The sequence below is a fragment of the Chroicocephalus ridibundus genome, chromosome Z (genome assembly GCF_963924245.1).
Source record: "Chroicocephalus ridibundus chromosome Z, bChrRid1.1, whole genome shotgun sequence".
NCBI classification, from domain to species: domain Eukaryota; kingdom Metazoa; phylum Chordata; class Aves; order Charadriiformes; family Laridae; genus Chroicocephalus; species Chroicocephalus ridibundus.
Genome location: NC_086316.1, coordinates 71899706 through 71927263, shown reverse-complemented (window position 1 = coordinate 71927263; position 27558 = coordinate 71899706). Strand labels below are relative to the sequence as shown.

At 35.2% G+C, this 27558-nt stretch overlaps 1 protein-coding gene across 2 annotated transcripts in view; it reads right to left on the bottom strand.

Annotated features, from left to right (window-relative positions):
* Positions 1–27558, bottom strand: part of RICTOR (RPTOR independent companion of MTOR complex 2) — an 89037-nt gene that overhangs the window by 40976 nt on the left and 20503 nt on the right. The window contains exons 4-15 of one of the 2 annotated variants that reach the window (XM_063321398.1): positions 21007–21071; positions 14393–14524; positions 13319–13382; positions 8816–8942; positions 7680–7849; positions 7363–7430; positions 6317–6384; positions 3773–3855; positions 3188–3275; positions 2115–2205; positions 1918–1984; positions 1729–1809 (exon numbers count right to left, since the gene is read on the bottom strand). In XM_063321398.1, coding sequence (XP_063177468.1) covers positions 1729–1809; positions 1918–1984; positions 2115–2205; positions 3188–3275; positions 3773–3855; positions 6317–6384; positions 7363–7430; positions 7680–7849; positions 8816–8942; positions 13319–13382; positions 14393–14524; positions 21007–21071 — 1104 coding nt within the window. The remainder of the gene's footprint in view (positions 1–1728; positions 1810–1917; positions 1985–2114; positions 2206–3187; positions 3276–3772; positions 3856–6316; positions 6385–7362; positions 7431–7679; positions 7850–8815; positions 8943–13318; positions 13383–14392; positions 14525–21006; positions 21072–27558) is intronic. The other variant, XM_063321399.1, reaches the window with a different exon arrangement.

The following is a 27558-nucleotide window of genomic DNA, read 5'->3' as shown; positions in this document are numbered from 1 at the left end:
TAATTACATATACCATTTTGAATATTTGATCTGTCTAATCAATCTGAAATGCAATTGAAGTAACTTAAGACAAATTTAGATTTCAGAGCCTTCTAATCGTTTGCTTTAGTGTTTTTTTGAGAGAGCACGCAAAAACATGCAAAGCATCAGCTATCCTTATGTCATGTGTATAGAAGTACTAAAATAAATCTAAAATCAGAAATGCCATTCAAGCTGATGATTTCTATTAAAAACTTTGCGCACAAAATAATCTGATTAATTAACATAACTTCTTAAGTTACTAGACATTTAATTGCTTTCATTTTGGGACACAGGTAGTTCTGCAAATATTTTTGGAAACTAAATAATGAAGATAAAGAAATTACTTCGATCTCTTAAAACTAAATAAGAGTATAAATATCTGTTCAGTACTTTGATAACAGTCATCTCTGACTAACGAATCACCTCTTCAGAAAACCAAAAAATACCTATGCTTTGCAGCATCCTCAATTGTCAGTAACAGTCACTCCCATTCAGAAGTATTCCGGAAAACAGAAAAACACCATATGTTATCACATATTTCCCTTTTTAAACTACATGTATGACTGAATACTCGAGAAATTACACGAATTATTTAAAAAAAATCCCTGAAGAGACCAAAGAACAGATTTGTTGTGGTTGTGACCCATGCTGATGAGCTGAGATGTGTAAATCACTGTAGTAACGAGCAATCTTATATCTGAAGATTGTGCTGTTGCTTTCTGGAGCATTCAGCACCACTGAAATGAGTCGATAGTCTGAAGATGCAGCCTATGTCTGATAACTCATATTCAAATTTTTGTAAGACAAAGTTGTATTTTGCAATCTTACCATCTCTTATAAAATAGTTTATTTGGAAAAAAGATTAATAACGACCAAAAGAAAACTGATCAGAAAGTGCTCTGCTGCATGTGCTATTCTTGTCACCAAGAGAGGATGTGAAAAATTAAATAACTGTTTTGCACGAAAGGTGAATCGTATCACTTCACATATGACTAGCTCCTTGGAAGGCTGAAAGGTAGCACTGGAGTGAATATGAAAACTCTATGAATATGAAATATGAAAAATCATCTCCATACCAAAATAATTCAGGTTAAGAGAGAGAGGCTACTGTAAAAGATATGTTAGGTAGAGGGATGCAAAATGAAGCATGGTCCCTTCAGCTTCTCTGTAGCAGGGGCTACCCACAGCAGTGCTGAAAAGAGCACTCCACCAAGTTGGAGCTGCCTGGGGGAATAATACCAAGTGCTGCAGTCACATCAAGCTGAACACAAAAAAAAAGTTTCATCTAACCTAGCCAGTGAGGCAGAAAGCTAAACACACTGCCAGAGGGCTACCATCATTCTACGAAAAGCAAAAGTCAGCAATGGTCCCTTCCCAAACACAGTAACTGATAGGTGAGTTTTCAGGACTCCAGCTTAAAAATACAACTGGCTACTGAGGCAAGGAAATGTACTGGTGAGAGTCTGAGCTGAGGATTATCCTTGGAGCAGAACCCCTAGAGCTTTCAATACTTTCCAAACGGTCTTCCTATTGATTCACACTGTTCTTAATATAGGAAGTACCAAAAAGATGTAATATACATTAACCCATTGTTCTGACAAAAAGTAGATGTTCCAAGTTTGTAACATAAATTCAAAGCCATAATAGAAAATATCTATTTACAATTAGTTACTAATATTACTTATCCTCAGCAACACTTTTACTTACCATGTGCAAAAGTTCTCCTAAAAGGATAGTTGCTCTAACAGATACATGGTCATCACTACTTGTGATCACTTCAACCAGACCCTTCAAAAAGTTAAAAAATTATTACAACATTTAATGTAAAAATTCTTATTTTAATGTTTATAGTAAAAAGGTAGCAAGCATCTATTCTAACTTAAAGCCACTAGTTACCTCCAGAAGTCCATTGGTAATAAAAGCTGAAAGCACTAAAGCCAAGTAATTATCCATCAGATCAGGCCTACGGAGCAAAAAAGAATTTAGAAAGAGTTTAGAAAGTTCATTTCTTATTGTGTCTGCAGGAAAACAACAAATATCTTGTCAACAACACCGTAAAACAAAAACAAAGGTTTAGTTCATAACATGCTCACCTTGACCTGGCTCGATGGGGTAATATAGTTTTAGCTTCAGCAGCTACAAAGCCATCAGAAAGTCTCCAGCAGTCCTGAAACCGGCTTGGATCTAGAACAAGAAAATATGAACAATGATAATTATAACACTGGATTTCATAGTGTTGTTTTAATGGTTGTTAGTAGACAAATAATAGTTCTTGCCAATCTGTTATTTCAGTTTTTAAATTATAGAATACTTTGTCAGAAGAGATCTTTAACAAGCCACCTAATCCACACTCCTGAACACCGCAAGACTAACTCCAAAGCTAGGCCAAAGATTTTATCCAAGTATTGACCAAAATAATGACATTTCCAATTCGTAAACACATTGTTCCATGGAAAATATCATAATACCTAAAATTTAAAAATGTACATCCATATGTTGCAAAGTAGCAAGTTTGCAACAAAGAATGATCTATTTACTTATATCTGCAGAACAAGGATTAAGCTTTTATAATTAACTGCATGACAAAATGTTTACAACCAGAGTTTGGAGAAGAGAATTGCTGGAACATTGAACTTGCTCTAACTTGCTCTTTTTGGGGTCATACTTTTACTCTGTGAGACAAAGCGGAGGCTACTTTTTGGTTTACAACTAAAGACAAACTCCGCTAAATGTAGAGACATGAAAAAGCATACACTTGCCCTAGGAAAAGTTAAAGCCTGCTAAAGTTTAGTGCAGATAGTTAGCAGATACACAATATGTAGAAAATACTCCTTTTAGTACCTCTTCTGTAGCGTTCACTAGCACTTCTACATTAGTAATGCTTATACTTCAAAGAAGTCTGATTTGTAGTAAAGTGTTTACACAGTCTTTTTTACAGCATTTCTGTAAATGCTCCATTATGCTCCACTGCTGATCTTTTATCAAACTCACACCACTTAACAGTTGATAAAGAACTTTATCCAGGACTTCAGAGCACACAATGAATTCAGTAATGAGACAGTTAATATTGATGTAACTTACAATAGAGAGGAGACAGTGAAGGGTTCAAATTTGTGGAAGAGCTTAGTAGACAGAATTCTTGTGTGAACTGGTTCTGAATACTTACCTACACTGAGAAGTGCCTCAATAAATTCTTCTGCAATAACAGGGAGAGGAAGACGAAATATATCATAGAGCACTTCAAGCAGACCTCGCTAGCAAAAAAGAACAAAAAAAAAAGAATTTTATAGATTCACAAAAATTGTCTTTTGCTCACTATTAATACTGAAGTTGAGATTTCTAGAGAGTGCTAAAAACCGGTGAATTTGTTTCAGTGTTTCTTTTCCTGATAACATGCGTATTTGCATAAACTGAAATAATTTGGAGAAGAAAAGAAGGGAATGGGCTTGCTAACTTTAGAACTGCACCTCATTGTCACTATGAAACCCACAGAAGCTCAGGCTACTTGGATTACAGATTTTTAAAATAGGTACTGCTGCCACCATCAACTGCTTGGTTTAATAGGTAATTGGGAAGAAACATTTTTATTTATCTCTGATTCAACTCTTATTGTTATGCTTTAAACTCGTAACTGCATCTTATTGTGAACTTGCTTTGACTTGTAAATCACTAAATTGTTAAAATGTTAAGAATATGTTAAAGTAAATATCCAATATTATTCTTACATCAGTACTAAATATTTACCACCTACCCGTATTTCCATATTTGGTATACAGAGTACCCCAATAAGAGACTGAATCCCAGAATTTCCAGGTTTGCACAGGCTGATAATACCTAGAAAACATTAAATACGTAATAATACTCCCTCACCAAGCAAAAAAAGCATTAGACGTTGTTAGATTTGATTTCCAGTTTGAGTACAAGGGCAGATGACAAAAAATACCCATCATAAACATTTTCACCTTTAATATGTCATCTTTTATATATATTTTATCTTTTATGACATTTTATAGTGTCACCTAATTCCCAATCAATAATATTTAACAAAACTTTCTAATGGCAAATCTGATTCCTCATTAAAAAGTATAGCTACTTTTGCTCTTTCTACTGTGAAAAGTATTTTCAAATTACCTGCAAAAACAACATTTACATGCAAGAACTGGCAAAAAGAAAAAACAAAATTCTCAATAAAGAATGAATCTTAAACCTAAAAGATTTGCATCATCTTGGCAGAACTGTGATAGATTTCACCATCAAAAGCTGTAACTTAACCTAACAAATTATTTGGTTCCTTTTAATATCAGCTGAATTCTAAACAACAAGTTTAAACATACTTGGAATAACATTCTCTGTACACTGTTTTAAACCATCTTTTCCCAAATAACCAGTGCTCAATCTCCAGAAGTTTCAATACAGTCTATTTGATTTCGCGTAAGATCTCAAGAGCCTTTGATCCTTTTACACTGTATTTTTATTCATTTAGTTTAATATTTCAACATTAATAGGGAAATCTTCAAATTGGTTCTAAACGTTACCAAATACCACCTAAAGCTTACACTCATTTTCAGCCCCAACTTATAATCAGTCTTTTCATTAAAAATGTAGCTGCAAACCTTGCTCATTTCCTTGACCACTTCTCTTCGTACTCCACAGAATAAAGTAAAACTAACAGAAATAGGCTATCCAGAAAACAAACAAGAAAAAGAATACAAGTTCGTACACCTTTTTGTCTAACATATCATAAATAAACCCAATTCATTATTCTTTAAAAATTAATAGAACATGAAAAATATCACCTACTCATCTATTTATTTTCACTAATACAAGTTAATGACATGTGCTTTATATGAACTTGAAGAAAGCCCTCAATTACAAAACTTCCATGTCACAAAAACTTACAACACATACATGTGGCCACAGACACACTAAGGGCATTTAAGTAAGTTCCACACTGCACCTCAGTGACCTTTTCAAAGAGCATATAGTGACCGCATCCTAACTGCAATGCGGGAATAGATCTGGGTGCATGCAGTCATTGCTGCATGCCTCAATTTTATATCTAAGGACACAACTACACATGAGGATAAAGGACATAATAACCATCAGCTCTGAAGAATAACCCAGACTGCAGAATAAGGAGAGCAGAATGGTAGAACACAACAGATAGTACAGACAGGCAAAAAACCCAACCAAAAAGCCAAAAAAAATACCAAGAACACCCTCAAGCCTCGTTTAGCTACATATCCTTTGGGAAAACTGACAGCGTAAGGACGTTTTTGTATGAAAAACATTTAAAATACCTCCAACATAACAAGCAATATAAAAAAGGGTGAACGTGTAACTGTGAAAGTGCCACGGCAAGTAACATATTCCAAGACAGTTGTTTCTCCAGTCACTTCAACTTTCAGGCACATACTAGTAGTTCTAAGTGTCTGAGTAAAGAAAGATGCAGCAATACTCTTATTAGAAATTGCTTCCTAGAAGTTTCAAAGTTCTCACAAACTTTCCACGCTTCCTCCCCAAATAAGTGGGAATACCTGAGAAACTTCTGAAGGATACCTGTGATCATTTTCAGAACTTTAAAAAATAAAGCGAATAGTCTTACAAAGAAAAAGGCCTTCTATACAGTCTGAATCTTTCCTGATTACAGCCTGTAAAAATCCTACTCAAAACGTTGCTAAATAGTCGTATCAACTGATTTAGTCTATTTGAAAGACACCATCTTCACTAAAAGAATAAGCAGTCCCCAAGGCAGTATCTTCATGTTAGATACTGTAACATTGCAGCAAAAGGATCTGCAAAAAATGCAAAAACCCTGTTATATCGATTTGGAAATGTCTTCTACATGAGAAATCCCAAACCATGTCCATGTGCAATTTCTCTTCAGCTACGGCACCTGGTAAAAGCAGGTGCTAATGAAACTATTCTGTTGGTATCTCTTCACAAAGACAAAAAGATTTCTTATTCACAGTGGTAGAACCATCTCAAAGGCAAATTCAACATCCTCTCACTTATCAAATGTCAAGAAATACCACAAGGTACGACTTACAAGGTATTCTCTATGGGGCGGGGAAAAAAAGCTGTGTCTTATCAGTAGAGTTGTCGAAGAAAACTATGTATGTGTTCTCCAATTTTACAATATTAAAACACACCATAGTAGCATTGTAGGAAGGTATTGATAGAAATTAAGACACAAATAAGACAAATTCTGTGTTTAAACAAACCACTCTCTTACACTAGAAAGTAAAAGTCCCCTTCCAACCATCCAGCCTCAAACAAACAAAAAAAGTCTTACCTGCCCATGATCGAAATGCTGCCACTATTCCCATTTTACTAGCTAGGAAGCGTGCTTCTCTGTCCTCCCTGTCATTAGAACAACAAATGTCACAATACAGTTAATTACTATAAAACAAACAGTGTTACTAACATAGCAAGTAAAGAGCAGTATAACTGAGATTTTAGATGGCGGAGAAAATACAAAGTAAGCAAAATCTTTCACACATGCATGTATGTGTGTATATGTATTTGTGCAATGTGTATACACACACCACAAAGATTAAAGTTTTTAAGTATTGTTACTTTTTTCAGGGGAATTTCCATGGTAACATCACAATGTAAACACCTATATGTGGTCAGATGAATCCCTCTGCATCTCCACTAACAGTGAGTCTACTGCAGGGACCTAAAGATTTGGACCTTATTCAGTTACCCAGACCTAAACATCTAATGCCATTTGATAATTAAAAAAAAAAAAATGAATAATTCAAGTTGGAAGCAATCTCAGGAGGTCTCCAGCCCAAATTCCTGCACAAAGACGTTGACGGCTATGAGACCAGGCCAGGTTATACTCAAGAGTTTATCCAGTTGGGCCTCAAACTCTCAAGGATGAAGGCTGCAGTACCTCTCTGGACAGCCTGTTTGGTCCCACACTTGACTGGCCTCACAGAAAATCCACCACCACCACCCCCCACCCCCCCCCGCCCTTATATCAAGTTGAAACTTCTCTTGTTTCAATTTCACTCTGTTGCTTCTTGTCCTCCTACCTTTCACCACCATGTAAGGGCCCTGACTACATCTTACTGATAAAATCTTCATAGGTATTTGAAAAACTGCTATTTGGGGGATGCTGTCCCCCAACCTTCTCTTCTCCAGGCTAAACAAGTTATTTAAAATCTGAAGGGCTTAACAGTATTTTAGGAAGCTGCATTCTAACCTACTGTACTGAAGTTCAAGTAGTTTAGTATTAGGTCATTGCTTTTATTTTCACTTTGGAAAGAAAAATAGCTTAATTCCAATACCACAAACGTAACTGGCAGCACAAGTAGCAGCACTAACACTTACTTGAGTTGTCCTTCTGCTGTGTCTGGATTATGCCTGTAGTGAAAATCTGTGTAAGGAGCTAAAATTCGCTAAACAAAAGAAAGACATGCATTACTTTCACATGAGAATACAGTAAAATAGGCCTTGTCCTTTCCTCAGTCCCACTCCAACCTGTCATTTTATTCCTGCTTTATAAATCATTATGCTCTTAGCCTAAAATGTTATATTTCAAACAATTTGCACTAACACAGAGGGTGAAATCTGAGATTAAAATTAAACATTTTCATAAGTAATACAATGTTTTATTTCTGTCACTGAAAAAGTAAAACTGAACCCACCTCTAACTCTACATCTGCTCGCACATACTGTCGGGTCTTTGGATGATTAATGAGGTGCAAAACTGTAGTTATCAAAGCCTCATTTATTCGGCTTAGCTGACAATCAATCACATTTTTCAAGATGGTACTTAAACCACCCCGAAGAGCCACCACCTCGGGATTCTGAAGTGCTAAATAAAGAAAAACACGTCACTTCGGTCAGTGATAGGAAAGAAAACATTTCACGGCTTCCAGTATGACAAACACGTCATCTCTTTAGAACATGTATCTTTTTCTTTCTGAACACTGCTGAGGCACACATAAAGCTTTTAATGTAACTGACCAACAGTAGCAATGAATTGAGATTTTGGATTAATTTACCATGAACAAAAATACTGGTCAGTCAGTCACCATTGTGCAGCAGTTTCACAACTTATTTCCAACAAAGTTTCCATACAGTGGTTTCTGGATTTCCCCGCAAAAGGATAGCGTGCTTCACTGGGCTGACATGGATAAAGTATTTATGCTAAAATATCAAAAAGTAACAAACTGTTTATTTCTTTAAAACAGAAGTTTGTATCTTGAAAACACTGCTGAAGTTATTTCTCACTGATTAATTTAAAAAAAACCCCAACTTTAAAAATCAGCACCCACATACAAGTATAGGGAGTTAGTATAAACCACTGCCCAGATAGCCTTTACATGGATACAAATACTGACTTCCAGAAGCCAGCTAAAAAAAAAATTTTTAAAGGAAGATGTTTTGTAGTTCTCTGAACTCCTGTACAGTTGTCAGCACCTCATGTATGGAATTCTCCCTACTTTCCATCCATTAGTTTTAGAAGTGTCAACTGCAGCAAGGAAACGTTTTTAAGGAATAAGAAAAATTGGCAAGTCTTAAAGGAAAGATCAGCACTTGAAATCGTCAGGTACTTCATTTAAGAGATTTTAAGTTGAAGTGATCTCGTTTTATATCAAGCTAAGGACTAAAATCCATGAAACTGGCACTGAGAACATGTAACATGATTTATTACTAAACAAATACCCTTAATTATTTGAATATAATCTATTTAATATGAAGCCACAGAAAAGAATCTCTTAGAAAACTGATGACAACCATGTCAAAATTTTTCTTAATTAGCTTTCAGTTATCTTACCTAGTTCACAGATAATGGCTATACACGCTCGAACCATTCTGTCTCTTTCTTGAAGACCATCGTTTCCAACTGCTATCAAAGAATTAGTAATAGAACTGGGGAACAATGAAGCATTCACAGTGATCATCTGCCAAAAATGAAAGAAAAAGCTCTCTGGTTTCTTCATAATGTTTCTCTAAATATACTCACAGATTCACCAGCATTCTGTTTCCCAGATACAACCAGACAGACCACTCCATATAATACTGGATTGTAACTGGTGAATCCTCAAAACTATTTCTTTTGTTCTTGAAATTTTTTATTTGCCAATTTACCATTCTCTTCCTGCTTCAGGTTTTTTTATTATTTAATCATAATAGGAACAGGTTAGACATTACTGTTGCAGAGAGAACTATGCCTACCTTTTTGACATTTTTTTTAAATTTCTTTATTGACAAAGAATGCTATCCAATGACACAGAGTAGATTAAGAACTCTTCCAGGAGATAGATTCATACTGCAGCAGGTTCTTCAATACTTATTGAACTGCTTAATTAGCCAAGACTAAAATCTCCTGTTTTGCAGAGAAATCGTTAGATTGCTGCAGACTACAAAACCAGACATTAAACAAAGAAGCTGCTATAGTATTTGGAAGGCAACTGCCAGTAGCACCCCTATATCCTCTTGCATGGTATCTGGTCTTCCTAGAACTACAGCGTAATTCAATTTCATCATAAGTCATATAGCTATGGCAGAAAGCACACACACACACAGCCCTTAAAACACATTAAAGTGGAAAGAAAAGATGAAAACAAGACCTGCATCCATTAAACAAGTCATTCTTCAATTAACAAGAAAGGTAGAACAGATGAACAGATTTTAATAGCCAATGCTCACTTACACTACAGAAAAGGTACCGCACCATGGAAATCCTCAACTGCTAGTTCAAGACAATCAGAATTTATACCAGATTAAGGAGCAAGACCCCGTGCATACACTAAAGGCAAAAAACTCCACCCACCCCAAAACAACTAACCAGTACGACCACTCCTCGCCTTCCCCAAAATGAGGCTTTGACTACAAAGGCTGAGTAGCTGTTCACATTTTTTCATAGTTTGTGAAAATTCAATATACATATCCTCTATATGATGGAACATAAACATCACTAAACAGATGTACTACTAAGGAGGAAGTAGGGTTTTTGTCTGCTTAAAAACGGAACAACATAATGTGTTATAGCCCACTCAACCATGTCAAATATTTTTCTACTAATAAGAGTGAGATGTAAAAAAAAAAATACTCAATATCCATCTAATACCTAAAAACTTAAGGACAGTTTTCCAAGGTTTTGTTTAATATCCCTTTTGTTTTCACCAAAAGCAGGCTTATCTTTACTTTTCCAAAATTGTTTTGTCCTATATTCATTACATGGCTCCCTTAGATGTCTTACAGATATTTGTTCAGACAAAGGAGATTAATTGTTTCACTTTCTTTGCAAAGGATGTTAAAATGAGAAGGGATCAACCATTTTGACAAATATATCGGAACACTTTAACAAGTTTATTTTTAATAAGTGTTTTTGATAAACTTCTTGTCATACAGAATGTTGTCACCCACAAAACAGGAAGCTTTACGACAGGACTCTAAAGAAAAAAAAACTCTTCCCCACCCACGCAGTCTTTCACTTTTACAATGGTATGAAGTAACAAGAATTAGCAGTAGAATGGGTGTACCAACCACTCTACAAAATTATAACCTTTTTTCTACTGATATTGACATGTACTTAGTGTGAAGATACAAGCAGCCTCTTAAGGCTGTTCTGCTTCATTGTTTTCTTTGGCTTTAAGACATGAGAAGTAAAGACTTCTTTCTTTTAATATTCAATTCCAAATACATTAGTAGAATAAACACAAGCTTTTGCATTTGCTTTCATTCTGCTCCAGGTATTGAAACGCAGTTCTGAAGACCAAGGACAGGTGATACAAGGCTACTTACAAGCAGCTATGATGAAATAAGTAACAAAGACTATGAATTTGGTCTTTAAAGATTCCTTTAAAAAAAGAGGAAGAATGAAGGTGGCTCATATTGTACCTAACCCTGACTTCTGCTTTGAAAATAAAATATCCTGCTTACGAAATTATAAAAAAAAAAAGTCTTACTAATTTCTATTTGATAGAAGAATGCTTTCTGAAGCAACTCTATGCCATCCTTTTCATGGCTAAAAAACACCACTAAATTGCAAAGCTCTTACTAGGAAATGTAGAGATGATTGCAGTCAAAAGAGACAGTGAGCACTCAAAGCCTTCAAAAAAAATCTGAAGCCAAGTTTAAAAAGTTTGAAGTTGTTTTTCTTTTCTCTTCCTATACTACTTTAACCTGCACATTTTTAAAATAAGTTTATCATTAAGTGCCTTTTATAAATTCATAAAACAGGATTAATATTTTAAATTTTGTTCTTCCACTCTATGAAAAAGAAGAGATGAAAGTTTTAATTTTAAAGTTTTATATCTACATTTTTCTTACATAGGCATTTTTGCTATAAAAGATCAGGTTGAAGAATTGCATGCAGACTTTGGAACTGAAAAAAATTAGTTCTGTGACACTGGTGGAACCCAGTTCAGCTCTTCCACGGCTCCCAGGAAATTATCTCCTGCACAATGAATTAACTCTGTTTTATTTACCATTTGTTCTCCTCTTTTAGACCTTCATATATTCTTTTAGGAATCCTGGTATCAAATCACCAAGATATTGAGGGAGATGAAGAGATACAGGAAAAGGGCAACTGCAGGGTAACAAGACAGTGTGAAAATACAGGATGTGCCACTCAAGATCTGTGTCACAGTATTCCTCATGAGAGTTTCGCAAGTACTGACTGCTCTATGCCAATGTGTGCTTAACTGCTGTAGCCCAGACAGGATCTGAAAAAGGTGTTAACTTTACTGGTAGCCGCATTGGGTGGCTTTTTGTTTCTCTGACATTATCTTTTAAGAAAAAAGGATGTTCTAGGTAGTCAAAGATGTTAGGAAACATCTTTCATCAACATAGTTCTCAGCATCAAAGAGCAGCTTCCCTGTACAGCATGCACACTCCATGCATGTACATCCAATGCACAACATCCTTGTACAATGATGGAGACAAAAAAGCACTGGTGGATCAGCTGTATGATTTTTTTAATGCTTATCTTTCAGGACCTTTTTTTTCAAATCAAACTAACGGATTTCTTTCTCTTGCTTCCTCTTGTTTCTTACAAGCAAGACAGAAGTCTTTGCTCAACTAGGAAATGCTCAAAAAAGCCCAGGAATAATGAGGACAAATTTCTGACCCAAACAATACTAATTCATCATAAATGTGCTTCCATTTCACCTTCTGATTTAAGTTATTCTGGCTCTACATTGAAGCTCTCTTTTGAAAGTAGATTAGCAAAGAACTTTTATGAATTGTAGCTTCCTCAAGGATCCATTCCTTTATCGTTGTGTTTTTCATTTTTTTGGGTTTGGAAGTGCTGGTAGTGTTTAAGCTTTAAAAACTCTCTTTTTGGCACAACTGTTTATCAAGCATATTGTCTTTTCTGTAAGACAGAAACCAAGTGAGCTCATTATGAGAAAAGAAATTGCATATCAAACTTCCCTATTTTCAACCTTTTATATATATATATATATGTAAAAAATACACACACATATATATGTAAAAAATACATATACATACATATATATATGTAAAAAAATATATATACACACAAAAAAGACGAATCACACGAAGTGCTCCTGGGAGACCATTCTTCCAACTACTTCAAAGTTTACTCAAGTCTGGTAGTTTTTCCTAAGATGCTCAGTAGAAGAACATAAGCATGATAAAGAATAGTAAAGTCCAGTGCAAAGGCAGAATACTATGTTGCCTCAAAAAAACTACCTTCAGTAGCCACTTTCTCTAGGATGAACTTGAAAACGCAGCTAGCACAGCTTCAAACATCTCATATCCAAGGGTACAACAGAGTAACCACCAAAGACTAACTACGTCTTTTAGTGTATCTGAGAAAAGAACTATGGATAGCATCAACCTCTAAGGATAAAGCAATAAGGCTAGAAGCATTCCTTCAACTGATTATTCCCGCATCGGCCATTTGCCTCATTTATCAAATCTGCCATCCTTGATCCACAGATGACTAAAACACACGATACAATAAAGTTAAATATTAGATGAAACTTAATAATATGGTTCTTATACCCTTGCATTCATCATTTGATAAGTTCTTCCCAAATCTTGTCCATTATGATCTCTATCAAAGGAAAATTAGCAGGATTTTTCTAGCCCACTCGAGATTCTCAGTAGAAAGAGATTAAAATCAAAACAAGTCTCAGCACTACCCTTTCTTGTCTCTTTCGAATTATCATCTGTAATTTCTTCTCACATGAAAAAGTAAGGTAAGGTATTAGAGACTGTGTGAAAAAAACTGCTGATGGAGAAAACCAAGAGCCAGCACAACCAACTGGCATAGCTGATAAGACCATATATAGTTAGATTTTACCTTTCTGACTAATCGAAGTGCTTGTGTTCTTTCTACTTCATTACTCTGCTGTATGTCAATGCACCTAAAATAGATTAAAACGCACATTTTATTTACACCACCACTAATTTTCACCTTAACCGGTAACAACTCACGTTAATATTTATGCAATCGAATAAACAGAAGGAAAACAACATTATGAGTCATTGTTTAAAAATTCTGCCTTTCAGCAAGCATACTCATTATGACTGGTCAATTAGCTTCAGTTTGTATTTTTTACAGTTATCTTCATTATAATTAAATCAATAGAATGTTCTTAAATATACAATGGCACCTTCAACAAATATTTTCTAAGCTGGCTGCATTTGTCATTCCAAATGAGACTAAACAAATTATTTGTAATGTTTCACATCAACATGTTTTGTGGATGTTCTCAGACCAGAAAATTTAACAAAGTTAAAAAGCACACTAAGACTGACTATGTGTGTATACTTATGAACAGAAACACACATATTTATATCAGTAGATAAATCCAACAAGATTTTAAACACATGAAGCACTTAAAATGCTAATATTTACATCTACTCATAATGCTGATCTTACTATCTTGTTGTTAGTTTGCCCTTTGGTATTCTTCTGTTTTATCATAGGTTATACTCAGATTACAAACTCTTGGTCAGGAACTACTTTTTAGCACTGACTTTCTACTAGAGGCTCCAAAACACTATGTTAATAAAAAGAAACAAAACAACTTACATAAAGTAACTTAAGATGCTAAAATTACTGATGTTTCAACCTTCTGAGAACACCATATATTAATTTATGATTAATGGCATTAATGACTAAAAACACTGACATTTTCTAGATTACTCACGGTATATATTTGGACTGCATTTTATTTGGATTAGCTGGTGCGACATACCATCCTTCTATTTTTAAAGGACGTTGTTTATATTGAAGAAAAATTGCTTTTATAAAACTACATATCAAAAATGTAAAGGGACATGAAAACACCTTTTCTCACCTTTCTCAACCATGAAAAAGTAAGTTATTTACAATTGTACAATTTACAACAAGAAGGAAGAGAAAAATTACCTGGCTATCAAGTAATCCACTTTCAACTTTAGCACCTTCTGGAGAATACTGGAGTCTCGAATGAGATAGCGGAGGGCTCGCAATCCTGCTGCTCGCACCTCTTTTGCTTCATTTAGTAAAGCTAGCCTCAGACTACAATGAAGAAAACAAGGGAAACAAAAAATTATTTAGCAGTACGTAGACTTTACAATCTGACATGTAGCTACTACCTACTCATTTAAAATAAAAAGTCCTATTTTTAGAAATAAGTGTTTTACATTAATTTTCCTGTTTTGCAATATTCACTTGTACAGCCTGGAAGGCAAATCTTCCTCCAGCCAGCAGATGTAGACAATATAATAATCTGAAAAAGCCACAAACCATTTTTTTCCCCCAAAGCAGAGCTTGTACACCCATGAAATGATACATGACCAAGACCTGAGTACAACTTGTTATTTGACAAGAGAGCTGAGCACATTATTAGTCCAAGAAAATTAACAAGTAGAGAACATTTCCTCCTCTGACAAAATGCCAACCTGTACGCATGAGTCCTCAAAGCAATATCTTGACATCAAATAGAGACAAATTTACAGCTTAGATAGCAATATGCATCACTGACGAAATATGTTTTTATGTACATCTAAATATGTTCACTTAAGCAGCCCCACACAGCATAGATTTCTACAGATTTCATTTTAACACATAATTAAAAATATTTCTCTTTAGACAGATTTTTAAGCATTTTTGCTCACACGGAGGTGAGCTTTGCTAAACATAACTATCATCATAATGCAAGTTCCTACATTCATTATCTAGCTAAAAAGAAATGAGATAGTAAAGGCCTCTAAAGATGGAGTTTGAAAGTATTAAGTGACACACTGTCCTTCTGAAGGCCCTCAAAAGATTTGCCCCCTCTCCTTGACTACACAGGGTGGGAACACCATCAGCCTCCCAGTGACATACTTTAGTAGGATTTCTTCAGTGGATATCTAAGAATGCAAATATCTCCGCCAGTGAGACTGAATTTCTACCTACACAAATAGCTAATTATTTCCTTCTCTTACTCCAGGATTGTCGTGCACGGTAATCAGCTACTCCAAGGCAAAAAACCTTCTGAATCTTTCTGGAAATTAATGGTACTGTGCAGAAGTCACTATTAACAGCAACCTATTTCCAAGTGATATCAAGACAAAGTAGAAAGGCTGCAGTACTGTATGATCTGATAACTACTTTCAGCACCAAGTAGGGAAAGTGGCAAATTACTTCAGGAAGACCATCTTTGCTGTAATATCAAATATGATTCTTCACATAAAAACAGTGACACTAATTGCCTTTATTTATTTACTTTAAGCTGAGCTAGAAGCAAATAAGAAACAGCTTCTCAACACTGAGGTTAAGAAAAAAATCTTCCTCTTAACAAAAAAAACCCAAACTGTACTGGAGGAGAGATTCATTTCTTAAGTCATTCAAGAAAAGCAGACAAGTAACTCTTCCAATTGTGTTGAGTAGATAATAGGCATTCTTTAGATCATGAATCATACTTTGTTTCTAGTTTTGCAGCTGTGCAGAGATGGAAATCTGAGGGATGAGCACGTAAAGACTCAGTTCTACTTCGTGGTATTTTTCTATTTGGACTTTTACCTCACAGTTTACAATTGGTTTGGATATTCTAGTTTAAGACACTTAAGCAGAGTTTCCTTTTAGGGCAGAAGTTTTCTATTACTCATGCAAATGGTGTTGTTGCTATCCATAACATCTCTTAGTAGTACAGCCAAATACTGCATCTGTTTTTTTTCGCGTCATCAAGTAAAGTACCTTTACTTTTATATTTGAGACGAAAATGTTTCTTGAATGGCAGACCAAAACAGGCTTTAGATAAACAGTTTCTCAAAAGCAGTCAAAGCGTTGAAAGCTTGTTTTACAACTCACAAGAAGGGAATATTCTTAATTTGCAGATAGAAGTTAATTTAAGAATTTGCAACAGTGAAACCACTACAAAGGACAACACTACCATGAGATTCAACACCCAAAAGCAGAAGGCACCAAAAAGGGATTGGTCACTATCTTTAAATAGTGAGAACGCAATGGGAATATATAGCTAGCCAGAAAGGCACAGACCTAAAACAGAGGTCATAAAAAACCCATAAAGGTCCAATGAAAGCAATGACACATAGAAGTGTACAGGGTGAACAAAGATCTCTCCATTAGAAACAAAAACTAACCAAAAAAAGGTCACCAGTCAATGACTGAACTGCAAAAACCTGAGCGAAACCTGATTTTATGGTAACAAAGATACGCTACAACAGTCAGAAAAAAAAAATATGTAGGAACACCTATATGCATGTGTCTGTATGCGTCTACGTGTTCTGACTTCTCTGTCAGAACCACAGCTGTACCACAAGGAGAAAACTTGAAAAATTAAACCAGATCCACTGGATAACCCAAAAGGAAAAGGAGAAGGAATGATGCAAATAAAAGACTGACAGAGATATGATGGCAACAATCATTTTCTTCATACTAAGTCATTGCTTTAGAGATCTGCATGAAGATTCCTGTCTCAACATCTTTTTTATTATACAAAATATGAGTTAGACTTAGATGTGAAAATGATGGAAGAACTGGAGGAAATCATCCAGTAAGTATTGTCAGTTGCCCACCAAGCTTCCGATCTGTATTTGGAAACAACATTAACATGAACTGTATTTGCTAGCACCATATCATAAATGGTATGGCCAAGGTGAAAAAAAGGTGATAAACAGGTCTACACAAAACAGATTCCAAAGGGCACACAGACTGTTTTGGGTTTTATAATAAAATCACCTTAAAGTAAAACTGGTTACCATGTGAAGCACCCAGCAAAGGTTACGCAAACTTTATTCTTCTAGTCTTTCGAAAGACTTAAAACGAGTTATTACAATAGTGTATAAAAAGGCGTAAGGTGTTGCTGAAGATTGTATTAAGGGATATAAAAAGATTACAGAGTGACAAAAAGTAGTTTCAGAAATCGCAATCTGTAAAGACGAATTCAAAAAGCAGAGGTGAATGGAGGATTTTTATCCTGATAACTTTTTGTCCTGATTTTTATGCAGGTTCACAAGCTCCTATGCAGATCTCACAATCTCTCACAATCTTATGCAGGTAGTATTTAGTATACAATTTTTGATTTGGAGGAGGTCAGGTGGGGACAGAAATAGAGAGGGCAACATAATTAATAAGAATTATTATCTTAATAAGGTTATGAGAAACTTCAAAAGAACTTAAAAATTATTATGTATATATAATTCACAAGATAGTGAAGATTGTTAGATGTGACTTAACACACATCAAGACAAAAGCTGTGTTATAAAACCATACTACATGATTCTAAAATAGCCATCAGATCAAGAAAATTATTTTGATATGCACACTGCACGTGCATCTGTGGCTGAAAGTGCCAAGAAGACATCATGACTGTGTAAGAGAAAAAATAAGCGCAATACTACTCACCCCAGTATTTTAAGTGTCACTGCAGAAATGAAAATAGCTTTCTATGACAACATTAAGGCTGATAAACATTAAGACTGATAAAAAGTCTGGAAAAACTAACAAACGAAGGAATAAGAAAGGATAGTCACTTCCTATTATAGGATCATTCTCACACCTTTTTCTAAAGTATCTCATCCACACGCTACAGAATGATAACCATGGTTTTGACAGATCTCCATGTGATCCAGTAAGGTAATTGTGAATATTCTTAATTTTTCTTTTATGCCCAAAGCCTCTTGGGACATAACTAAGAGACCTCAAATGTTTCTGAGGCTACCAACACTCCATTTTCTTCATGGCTCAAGGCCTCCTCTCAGCTGTCAATGGTATGGTGCTCTGCGAACTGGGAAGACCCATCTACACTGGGAATGACAATGAAACGTGTCACTGTTATCTCCATATGCTGGCAGGAAGAAACTATAACCAGGCACCTCGACTAACATAATTTTAAAAAGAGAGTGAGTTCTAAAACCCAGATCTCTAACTTGATAATAACTGCAGTTATTGCAGACTGCAAATGTCTTCGGTTTGGTTAAATATTCTACTAAGGTTACTAACCCCAAACCTAGAACTTTATAGGAAATCTGTAATTATTTTGAAATCACTGATTCCCTTATAGTTTAATGCTTTAGGTTAGCCATTCATACTTCACAAATGCAGAAAAGTCAGGAAGTATTTCTTGCATCCAAGTAAATTTTCATGTTTTCAAAGGAAAAACAAGTCAGTTCTGTAGAATAAAAAGCTTCCCCTATGGAAATCTAAGTGTCCTGGTTTGAGCTAAAACAGAACCAATTTTCTGATTTGTAATTTTACTTTTTAGCTGTGCCTCTTCTAACTGACTAAACTCTGAAATTAACAGCATATTGTTCAGAAACTGTTCACTCTCAGAGTGATAAAATCAGATTACACCAATGAATGGTATGCAGAGAGGCTCTTGCTTGTACTTATTGCTGTAACAACCAAGGTCAGATAACTTCTCTGCTTCCTCTAATAGGGCAAACAGCAAAGTGTAGAGGGGTCCCACCTGCAGGGAGGAGCGGACAGGACAGGTGACCTAAAACTGACCAACAGGGTATTCCATCCCATCTGCATCATGCTCAGTGTAAAAGCTGAGGGATCAGAGGGGCAAGGCTGCTCTGGCTCGCTTTTATCTTCAATGGCCGACGTCTGAGGAGGACCCTGTCTGTTCATCTGCCTTTGATCCCAATCTGAGCCCTCCTGACTCTAGTTCCAGAATTCAGCTCCTGTCTGTCACTGACTCCAGTCTGGGACTTTCCCTGTGTCTGCTGGTGACGTGATCGTCATCCTGGGAGCTGGATACGGTTTTGTATATATTGTATACCTTTTTCTTTAATTTTTATTATTCTATTATTTACTATTTTCTTATTTATTATTTTAATTAAAGTAGTTTAGTTCTTTTTCTGAACTCATAAATCTCCTTATCTCTTCCTCTCCTCTCTGAGGAGAGAGGGAGGGGGAGCATCTGTTGTTCTGATTGGCCAATCCGGCCAAAACCACGACACTAAGATAATGTTGGGAACATCAGCAGAGTGAGTTACAGAACTTCCATGCTCTTTCCAAAGGAATATATGTAATTAGTCTACCTGAAGGTCACTTCCAAAATTTATTAAAAAGTTCAGTATTTGCAAGTTACTCAGAACAGCTGTATGCTGTACAGCAAAATAATCTGCAAACAGAATACTACCGCAGAATGGCCGTAACTCCGGAGAGAAAAATTTTTAAATTTGCCTGAAAAGTCTGTATTTAATTAAAACAATTCATCCTATAAACATTTCTGAAGAACCACCAACCAGCATGATTATGCCTGTTAAAATGTGAGCATTTGAGTGATATCCCTGATTTTGAAAGTTATCATTATAGTGGAGTTACCTACATGTGCAGTAAAAATTGGCTTCTCATGTACATACAGAGAGGAACCATTGGACTGACCAAAGTAACAACACTAACCAAGATCATTTTCCTGCTATATTCTTTCCAGTTTTTTTGAGAAACCATTTTTGGCATTTTTCTAAGTAGAAGGCTATTTTTCTTCATGTGTCTGCTGAGAACAACATTTTTATCTCTTCCTTATCAATATCTGTAATTGTGTTTGGATTAGCAGATCTTTCTGTAAACTTCTTCCTGTAAAAACAAACACTAGTATTTGCATAACCTTTTAAGACTTGTATTTAAAAATATTTGGTAAAGAATTCTGAATTTTGAAGTTATACTCTTAAGTGATGGTCACTTCCATCATAAACACTATAACAGATTACATAAATAAGATCAGAAAATGATAACCTATTAAAGCTTACAGCAAAATATGCATTCACAAAAATATACTAATATTTTTTAAATTTTTTAGTCCTAGCAGAGAAAATAATTTCTATTTAAGAAAACAACTTAGAATATTTTCATAAGAAATTACACAAGTTCTCCCAATATTTTACTTAAAGAGTGACTTTTCTAAGCTTGCTTTCTTAAGTCAGATAAACTAAATTGAAAGAACACAAAATCATGTTAAATACTAGATCTTAGTTGTTTCTGCCACCAATGCTGAACCTCAGGACAAATTTACCAATGTCTACGTAAAAACACAGATTCTGGAAATAAGCATATAGTTACTTGCAGCTGTCAGAAATAGCAACAAAATATAGGAAAATTCCACTTGAAAGTACATACACAGGGCATTTTAGCAGCAGGGAAAGCAATGCTACAAAGACATATACACACCAAATCAACATAAAATATTTATTTTTAAATCCTGATTCTATGTTAAGAATATGCTCTAAATTCTGTAGCTGTATATTTTTACTAAAAGTACCTTTTGTAAGTAATGAGATATTTAGAGGTGTTTTTACATCTATAAGGAATATAATAAAGAAATCCATACTTTTCACTTGGACGTTTTTTCCCCTCTTTGCCCAAAAGCAAATAATGTATTCTGATTTTACTCATTAAATTATTTGTAAGATATATGTTTGCATTATGAAATTTCAAACACATTAGAAATACAAAATATTAGCTCAGAAGTACAAATAAAGTTTATTTAATTGCACCTACAACAATTAAAGTACTCTAGTGTTGCCCTATTGCTCCTTACTACTTACCATATTATTATGCTGTCATATGTAAAACCTAGCTTTTCTTCAGCATGGCCAGTATTACAAAGAAGCTGAAAATGAAAGAAAATATCTATTATTTTTAATTCTTTAAAAATGACTATGTGAAACTGTACATTTCTGGACGTGCTTTCAAGGAAACCCAAGGAATTTCATTCATAGCAAAGGGATGCGTAATAACTTCAGACTTCCCTGAGAATTTCTGCTGTCAGTGTTCTGTTCCTACATACACCAGACACACACAAATCTGTGGCCTTTTATACTGGTCAGTTTTTCAACTCCAGATTGCTCTTCTTGTTGCCTTTAAGCTCTTTTCAGAAGAGACACTAGTTGGGCAATTGGTAACCTGAGCAGAGATGAAAAAGACTGAAGTCAAAGCACACCACATTCAAAAACAGGGCTCTGCTGAGAGTTCTGAAGCAGATTGACAGTCATGGTCCGCACAGCAAAGATGAAGAAAAATATAAAAAAAAAATTAGAAGGCATTGCCATGTTAAGTGTCCTGTAACTGACATTCAGCCCAGCCTGCCATCAGTTCCACAGAACCTGTACCTCTGAAAAAAATCAGTGCAAAGACTGAATTTATGCACACAAAAAGAATCTATAAACTGTCACAAATTCTGAACATTTCAACCATACCTATCCATTTTGAACACAACACTGAAGGTTTACAAGTGCAGTTTTTACATCCAAAGTCAATCTCAAAAGGAGCAATCTAGTGCGTGCCAATGTTGTAGCCTCTTTAGGAAAGCAAAACAGTCTCTTCTGTAAGAAGAGCAGATGCTGTTCTCCTTTGCAGGAGTGGCAAAGAAATTCCTAGTAACGTCATTTACTATCCCTAGCTAAAATGATAAAATACGTTATTATCACATCCAAATTGTCCAAATCCCAAAGCAATTTCCCAAGCACTTCCAAAAACTCAAGTGACTAATACTGATTGCAATAGCTTTGCACTTTGTCCTCTCTTTTCGTAACAGGCATCTGTTCAGTTCTGAGACAGCACAGTTTAACAGCTTCTTCTCAGTAAGGAATTCAGGAAGTGTTTATGTCAACTTCTGAATACTCCTGCTCTGAAAGTATTAAAATGTATCAAACCCTGTGCCACATTCTTCATATGTATTATCTGCTAACAATAAAAAATTAGTAACAAACAAACAGTTAAATTAATGCTACTGTAAGTTGGAATATTTAACATGTTCCATGCTCCCATTCTACTGTTCACCTCCACGTGAAAAAACCAGCATATTGCACAGAAACTCTGCTTTTAAATAAACCCGTTCTATTAGCATGATGTTTTAAATTCAAACAATACTTTGGTTTATGCTGAATGAGTAAATTCTTACAAGAATCATGTTACATTTTAAGAAATTATTTTTCATGTTTTAAGAAAAATGCATAGTGATAATGCTGAAATCCAAAGCTGTTACTGAGACAGATTATTAAATTGGCTTGGATCAGCTCTCCACATTTGGGCTCAAATAATCTAAGCTAATTGAAATGTTTTGGACTTTGATTTTTTCTTTATTAAGAGTTTATAACCAAAGGTGATTATAAAACATACGGAAAATGATTATACAACCTCTTTTCCCCACCTTTCAGATTTAAGTGATAATAAAACTAGACAATTGGTGCATTAACTTGTTATGACAGTATGTCACTTCCTAGCACCAATCTATTTTTATGCCATGTTGTTGGACTGCCTAAGGCCACCACTGCTGTTTTAGCATTTCTATTGAGATCTTATGAACTGTAAAAATTGGCTGGCAGAGTGTAAGCAAAACAGTGTGAGAAGATAGAGAGTAAAAACAGTTCATTGTTCAGTTTCAGACAAGTACATCAATAGCTGTTTAGGCTAATCATTTATATACCTAAACCGCTCCCCATTATTCCACCCCAGACACAAATGAGAAATCCTAATTTAACATACCAGATTATTCTAACAGTATTTTTTCCTACTTTAAAAAAACCAACCACAAAACAGAATTGTAATTGTGATGTAGGAAAAAACATTTTTGAGAAAGCTGACATTGTGTGCACTAGCGCATTTCTGAAGCGAGCTTCATCACACTTACCATTGGCTGGTATCTTGAGCGGTCCCAAGATGAAACTAAAGCAGATGACGTGTTCCAGGAACCCACCTAACTTGCTGCAATTGCTAAAGAGCATTCAGTTCACTGGACCAACTCTAATCTAATCATCAGTAACCACTCTTACCAAATACATACAATGTGGTTATTAGCTCCTCAATACCAACTGTTTTCCTCTATATATGTGCTCCCACAGTGCATACCCTCACTCATCTAGAAAGAAACTTGATCTTACCTGACAACAGGTATAACTTCCATCAAGTTTAACAGCTGTGTGGATACAAATTTCTGAACATGATGATAATCATTATCTAAGACACATTGATGGTGTCTGTGCATACATGTGAAATATCTCTCACAGGGAGTGAACAGATAGAATTGGATAAAAAAACCTATGCACAAGATTAGCTACTTTAGGTATTAGTTTACTCTCATTCCAATGGGCCACCATTACTTATGTACTGGCTTTCTTTGCAATTTACACACAGTGGTGTGCGTACTGGATTTCCAGCTAGAAAAGAATTTAAAAGATGGACCGCAAGATCAGAATTCAAAGCATTTCAGTGATTTGAAAGGAGTGCCCAAAGTCAGTAAGAAAATTCAATTAAATAAAAAGAACAGTGTATCATATCATTCAGGGTACCACACGTTAACAGACACATAAAAACTGAAAGGAGTCCAGCAGAGAAGTGCCAGATGTTCAGAAAACATTCTGAATGCTAAATACAAAAATAAATTTCAGAAGGAAAGCAAGGTAAGTTACAGCAAACTATAAACTAAATGAGTTAATGTGATCTCATTTCAGAAAAAAAAAAGAAATTTTACTTTTGAAAATACTAATAGTAGTGCATTATGTTTGAAATTTAGAGACTTTTTTTCCCCACTTCACAGGCTGCTCTCAAAACTGCATAAACAACAAAATTTTGGGTGCCACATTTTAAGAGCAGACAAACTGGAAAAACTGCCACAGAAAAATGTACAAGGCAGCTAGAAAATACACCCATGAGGGATAAGCCATTGAGTTTATTTAGTCTAGGAAAAAGAAAAAACAACCTGGCAAAAGTAAGGTTGGATTGATACATGTTTAAAAGAAGAAAAAAAGTCATGTAGGCTGCTATAAAGAAGATACTGTTCAGCTGTCTCTATGCTTTGGGTATTTCCTCAGTTATAAATGTCTGGTCTTAAGTATATTAAAGGAGAAACTTTGCCACTTTCTTCTCATTTCACTTTCAACCAACATTAAGCAGGCCAGTGATACTGGCCCAAATGCAGTGATTTTTGTAATGGCTGAATTCCTGACAAAGCCAAGTAACTGTCATATGTTTGACTGTAACATTTAACAATTAACATGCATATCACTGTGGTATAAGTTTATAGGCAAGCAGTAACAGAACACTAAAATCTAGTTTTGGCTATACATTGCTATATTTCACTAAAGTGACAATAATGTATTATCATATTGTGTAAATGCCTGGAATTACGCAAATACACTTTATATTTTTCACACATATCTCTCTCACACATATAAAATGTATTTTTTTTAATATCCACAATAAATTTTTTATAGATACATAGACACACAAAAACACAGAGTGTACTTTGCTTGCTAAAACTGCCATTAAGTCAACTCTAAAATTCAAAATTTTTGATAGAATACTCAATACTCAATACTAGGACAATGTGGTACTTACGCTAGGCAAGACAGTGACTAACTTACAGTGAAGGGTTTTTTTCATGTTTACTGTCAGCTATGAGTTTTTCATGCTACTTGGATGAGTCATAGCAATATGAGTAACACATCAACATGTCTTGGAAACAGTAGCTCAAAACAACAAAACCACAGGAGGTCAACAGCATACACAAGTCGATTACACACTGAGACCATTCAAACTTATATTTAACAGAACAGTCACAGCAATAACTAGGTAAAATTATGATCATATTCTATGCAGCCAAAATGTAATCATTTTACTGTGATTTTGGAAATACAGTTTGAAACATCACTGGTAATGTTTATGAGGAGACTACTTAGTAGATCTTAGTCTTAAGAGAAGACCCTAATGAAACTGCAGACACTGGATTTATAACCATTAGCTTTCCAGGTTTGTTCCAGAGCTGAATGCCCCCTAAGCTGATGTTCTGTTCCTATAGGCTGTGTACTTCATCATGAGATGAAGTTCATCAAGTTCTGCCCATAGTGGTTTAGCAACTTGGATTAATGTTACACTCAGTGAAAACTGCATTCAGATTCTAAGATACTTGCGTTTTGCAAAGGACAGCTGAGACTCTAAGATGACGGACTATGAATCAAAGACGGATTCTGTGAAAGCCTCTACAGCCCCAAATTCAATCCATATCCTAGTGAAATTTAGCAGAATAGTAAAAAGCTAACACAAATAGAGCAGAATAGTAGAGCCTCATTAAATAATGACATAGTTAGTTTTGAGCAAATTGAAAATATGATTTTCCATATCCCTGACATTACTCAATTGCTACATTTAAAATAAAATTAGTTAATTTTCATTTTGTCCTTGAAGAAGCACCTTTCTTTCTGAATGAACAACAGAAATCCCTATAACAACATCTGTTGATCCTTTTTTCTGCTCCTTATTTAAATATGCTTTTAGGTTTAAAAAGGTATAAAGGATCTCTCAGAAGCTAACAGTGGGATAAGCCTTCTGTAATAAAGGATTCTAAATAAATACTTCACATCCAAAAGATATTTTCCACTAGGTAAACGCAATTGTATGTTTCCTTCTGGTTTTCAGTAATTTATCACTTACTATTTCTCTTGGGGGTGGGGAAAACCCCAAAGTAGTAACCATGATGTTTTGGTATTAATCAGCAGAAGCTGGGAAACTTCAAGGTGCTTGTCTTATGTAGCTGGCCTTATAAATGGAAGATGGGTAATCCCACTCGTTTTACTGAAGCCAAAGGTACATACTGAGCTTGTAAACTGCTGTGACGTTCACTGACCATTTATTAGAGGTAAAATTCTCAACCAGTTTTCAGCTCAAAATTCAGGTTATCTTAAATAGTGATACAGGTGGTTTGAAAGGAACAGGATTATTTTTGTCTAATACAGATTAGGCAGTACTTCATAAGCTTTTTTACCCGCAATACTGCATCTTCACTTATTAGGTCAAGAGCAGCAGATGAGAAAAATTTGTAAGTCTGCCACCGCTGCAATTCAGAACTAAACATACCTTTCCATAGCCTGAGTATCACCAGACTGGGAAGGCCAATTTCTTGGAACAAAAAACTTACAGCACTTGTTGGGCAAGAACAACCCTTGTTCTGCAGCCAAGAATCCAAGAACATGAACATTAAGGGTTTTACTAAGAAAAAGCACTAGCTAAAACTGGTGAATGAAATGCTACATTTTGTAAAATACAATGTATACAGCACACTTGGCGCAGTTACGTACAGGTGCTGCGGGGACTTGAATGTTACTAGTTAACACTTCTCTTGAGGGAAAGACAAATTAAAAGGGAATTACATCTTTTAGGTAGACAAGCTTCATACAAAATAGCTGTCTTACAGTATCATTCTTGCAGATAAAGTAACAAATCCTGTTGACTGCTGACCACCGCTATCTTTTAAAAATTTCATTCGAAGTATTTAACTTCAGCATAAAATCCTGGAGTCTAGTTCAGTAATTTTTAAAGGGTGATTACTTTCCTTCTCCTTAAACAAAGCAGGAGGGGGGTGGAACAAATCCCACCCTAAAAATCCAGTCCTCTTTCAAGGATAGTAACCTGAACCTAATATACCTCAGATATCTTGAAATTAATACAAAACTTAATGTCTACCATGATTTCTGTCAGGAAACCCCACATTAACTTAAATTACTTGTCTCGAATACAAACATTTTGCTTCCCCTGACCAAAAAAGTAGAAGAATATTTCTTCCAAATGGGAGATTTGCCCAGTCTTTGAAAGAAAGATCTGGGGCGCTGGGAAGCAACTGCTTAGATTGGTGTTGAAAGTGAAATTTTATAGATTTTCTTTATTATTTTATCAGAAATATGCTATAAAAAAATATCAAAGGTCCTTTCCTTGTCTGTAGAACTAATATCCTAGATAACTAGTAGCCTTTCAAAAATGGAACACAGAACATAGGAATTTAAAAACAAATCAAATTTATCTTTGGTATAATTCCAGGACAGGATACAAACATCCTCAGCTCTCAGCACGCCTCTCTTCCCCACACTCCTATCTCACAAAAGGGGAACTAAGACTGTATCAATTCATGGTAGAAGACCAGAGTGCAAAAAGGAAATAAAACCATCTCCCCCAAGCTCCAGGCTTTCACTCTTAACCACTGGAATGAAAAACACAGAATTGTTCCAACCACAAGGCAGACAATACAATACAATTTGCAACCTTTATTCTATTTTCATAACTACATTTACCAGTCAAACAAAAATAGGATGAGTTTTCGAAACCAAATG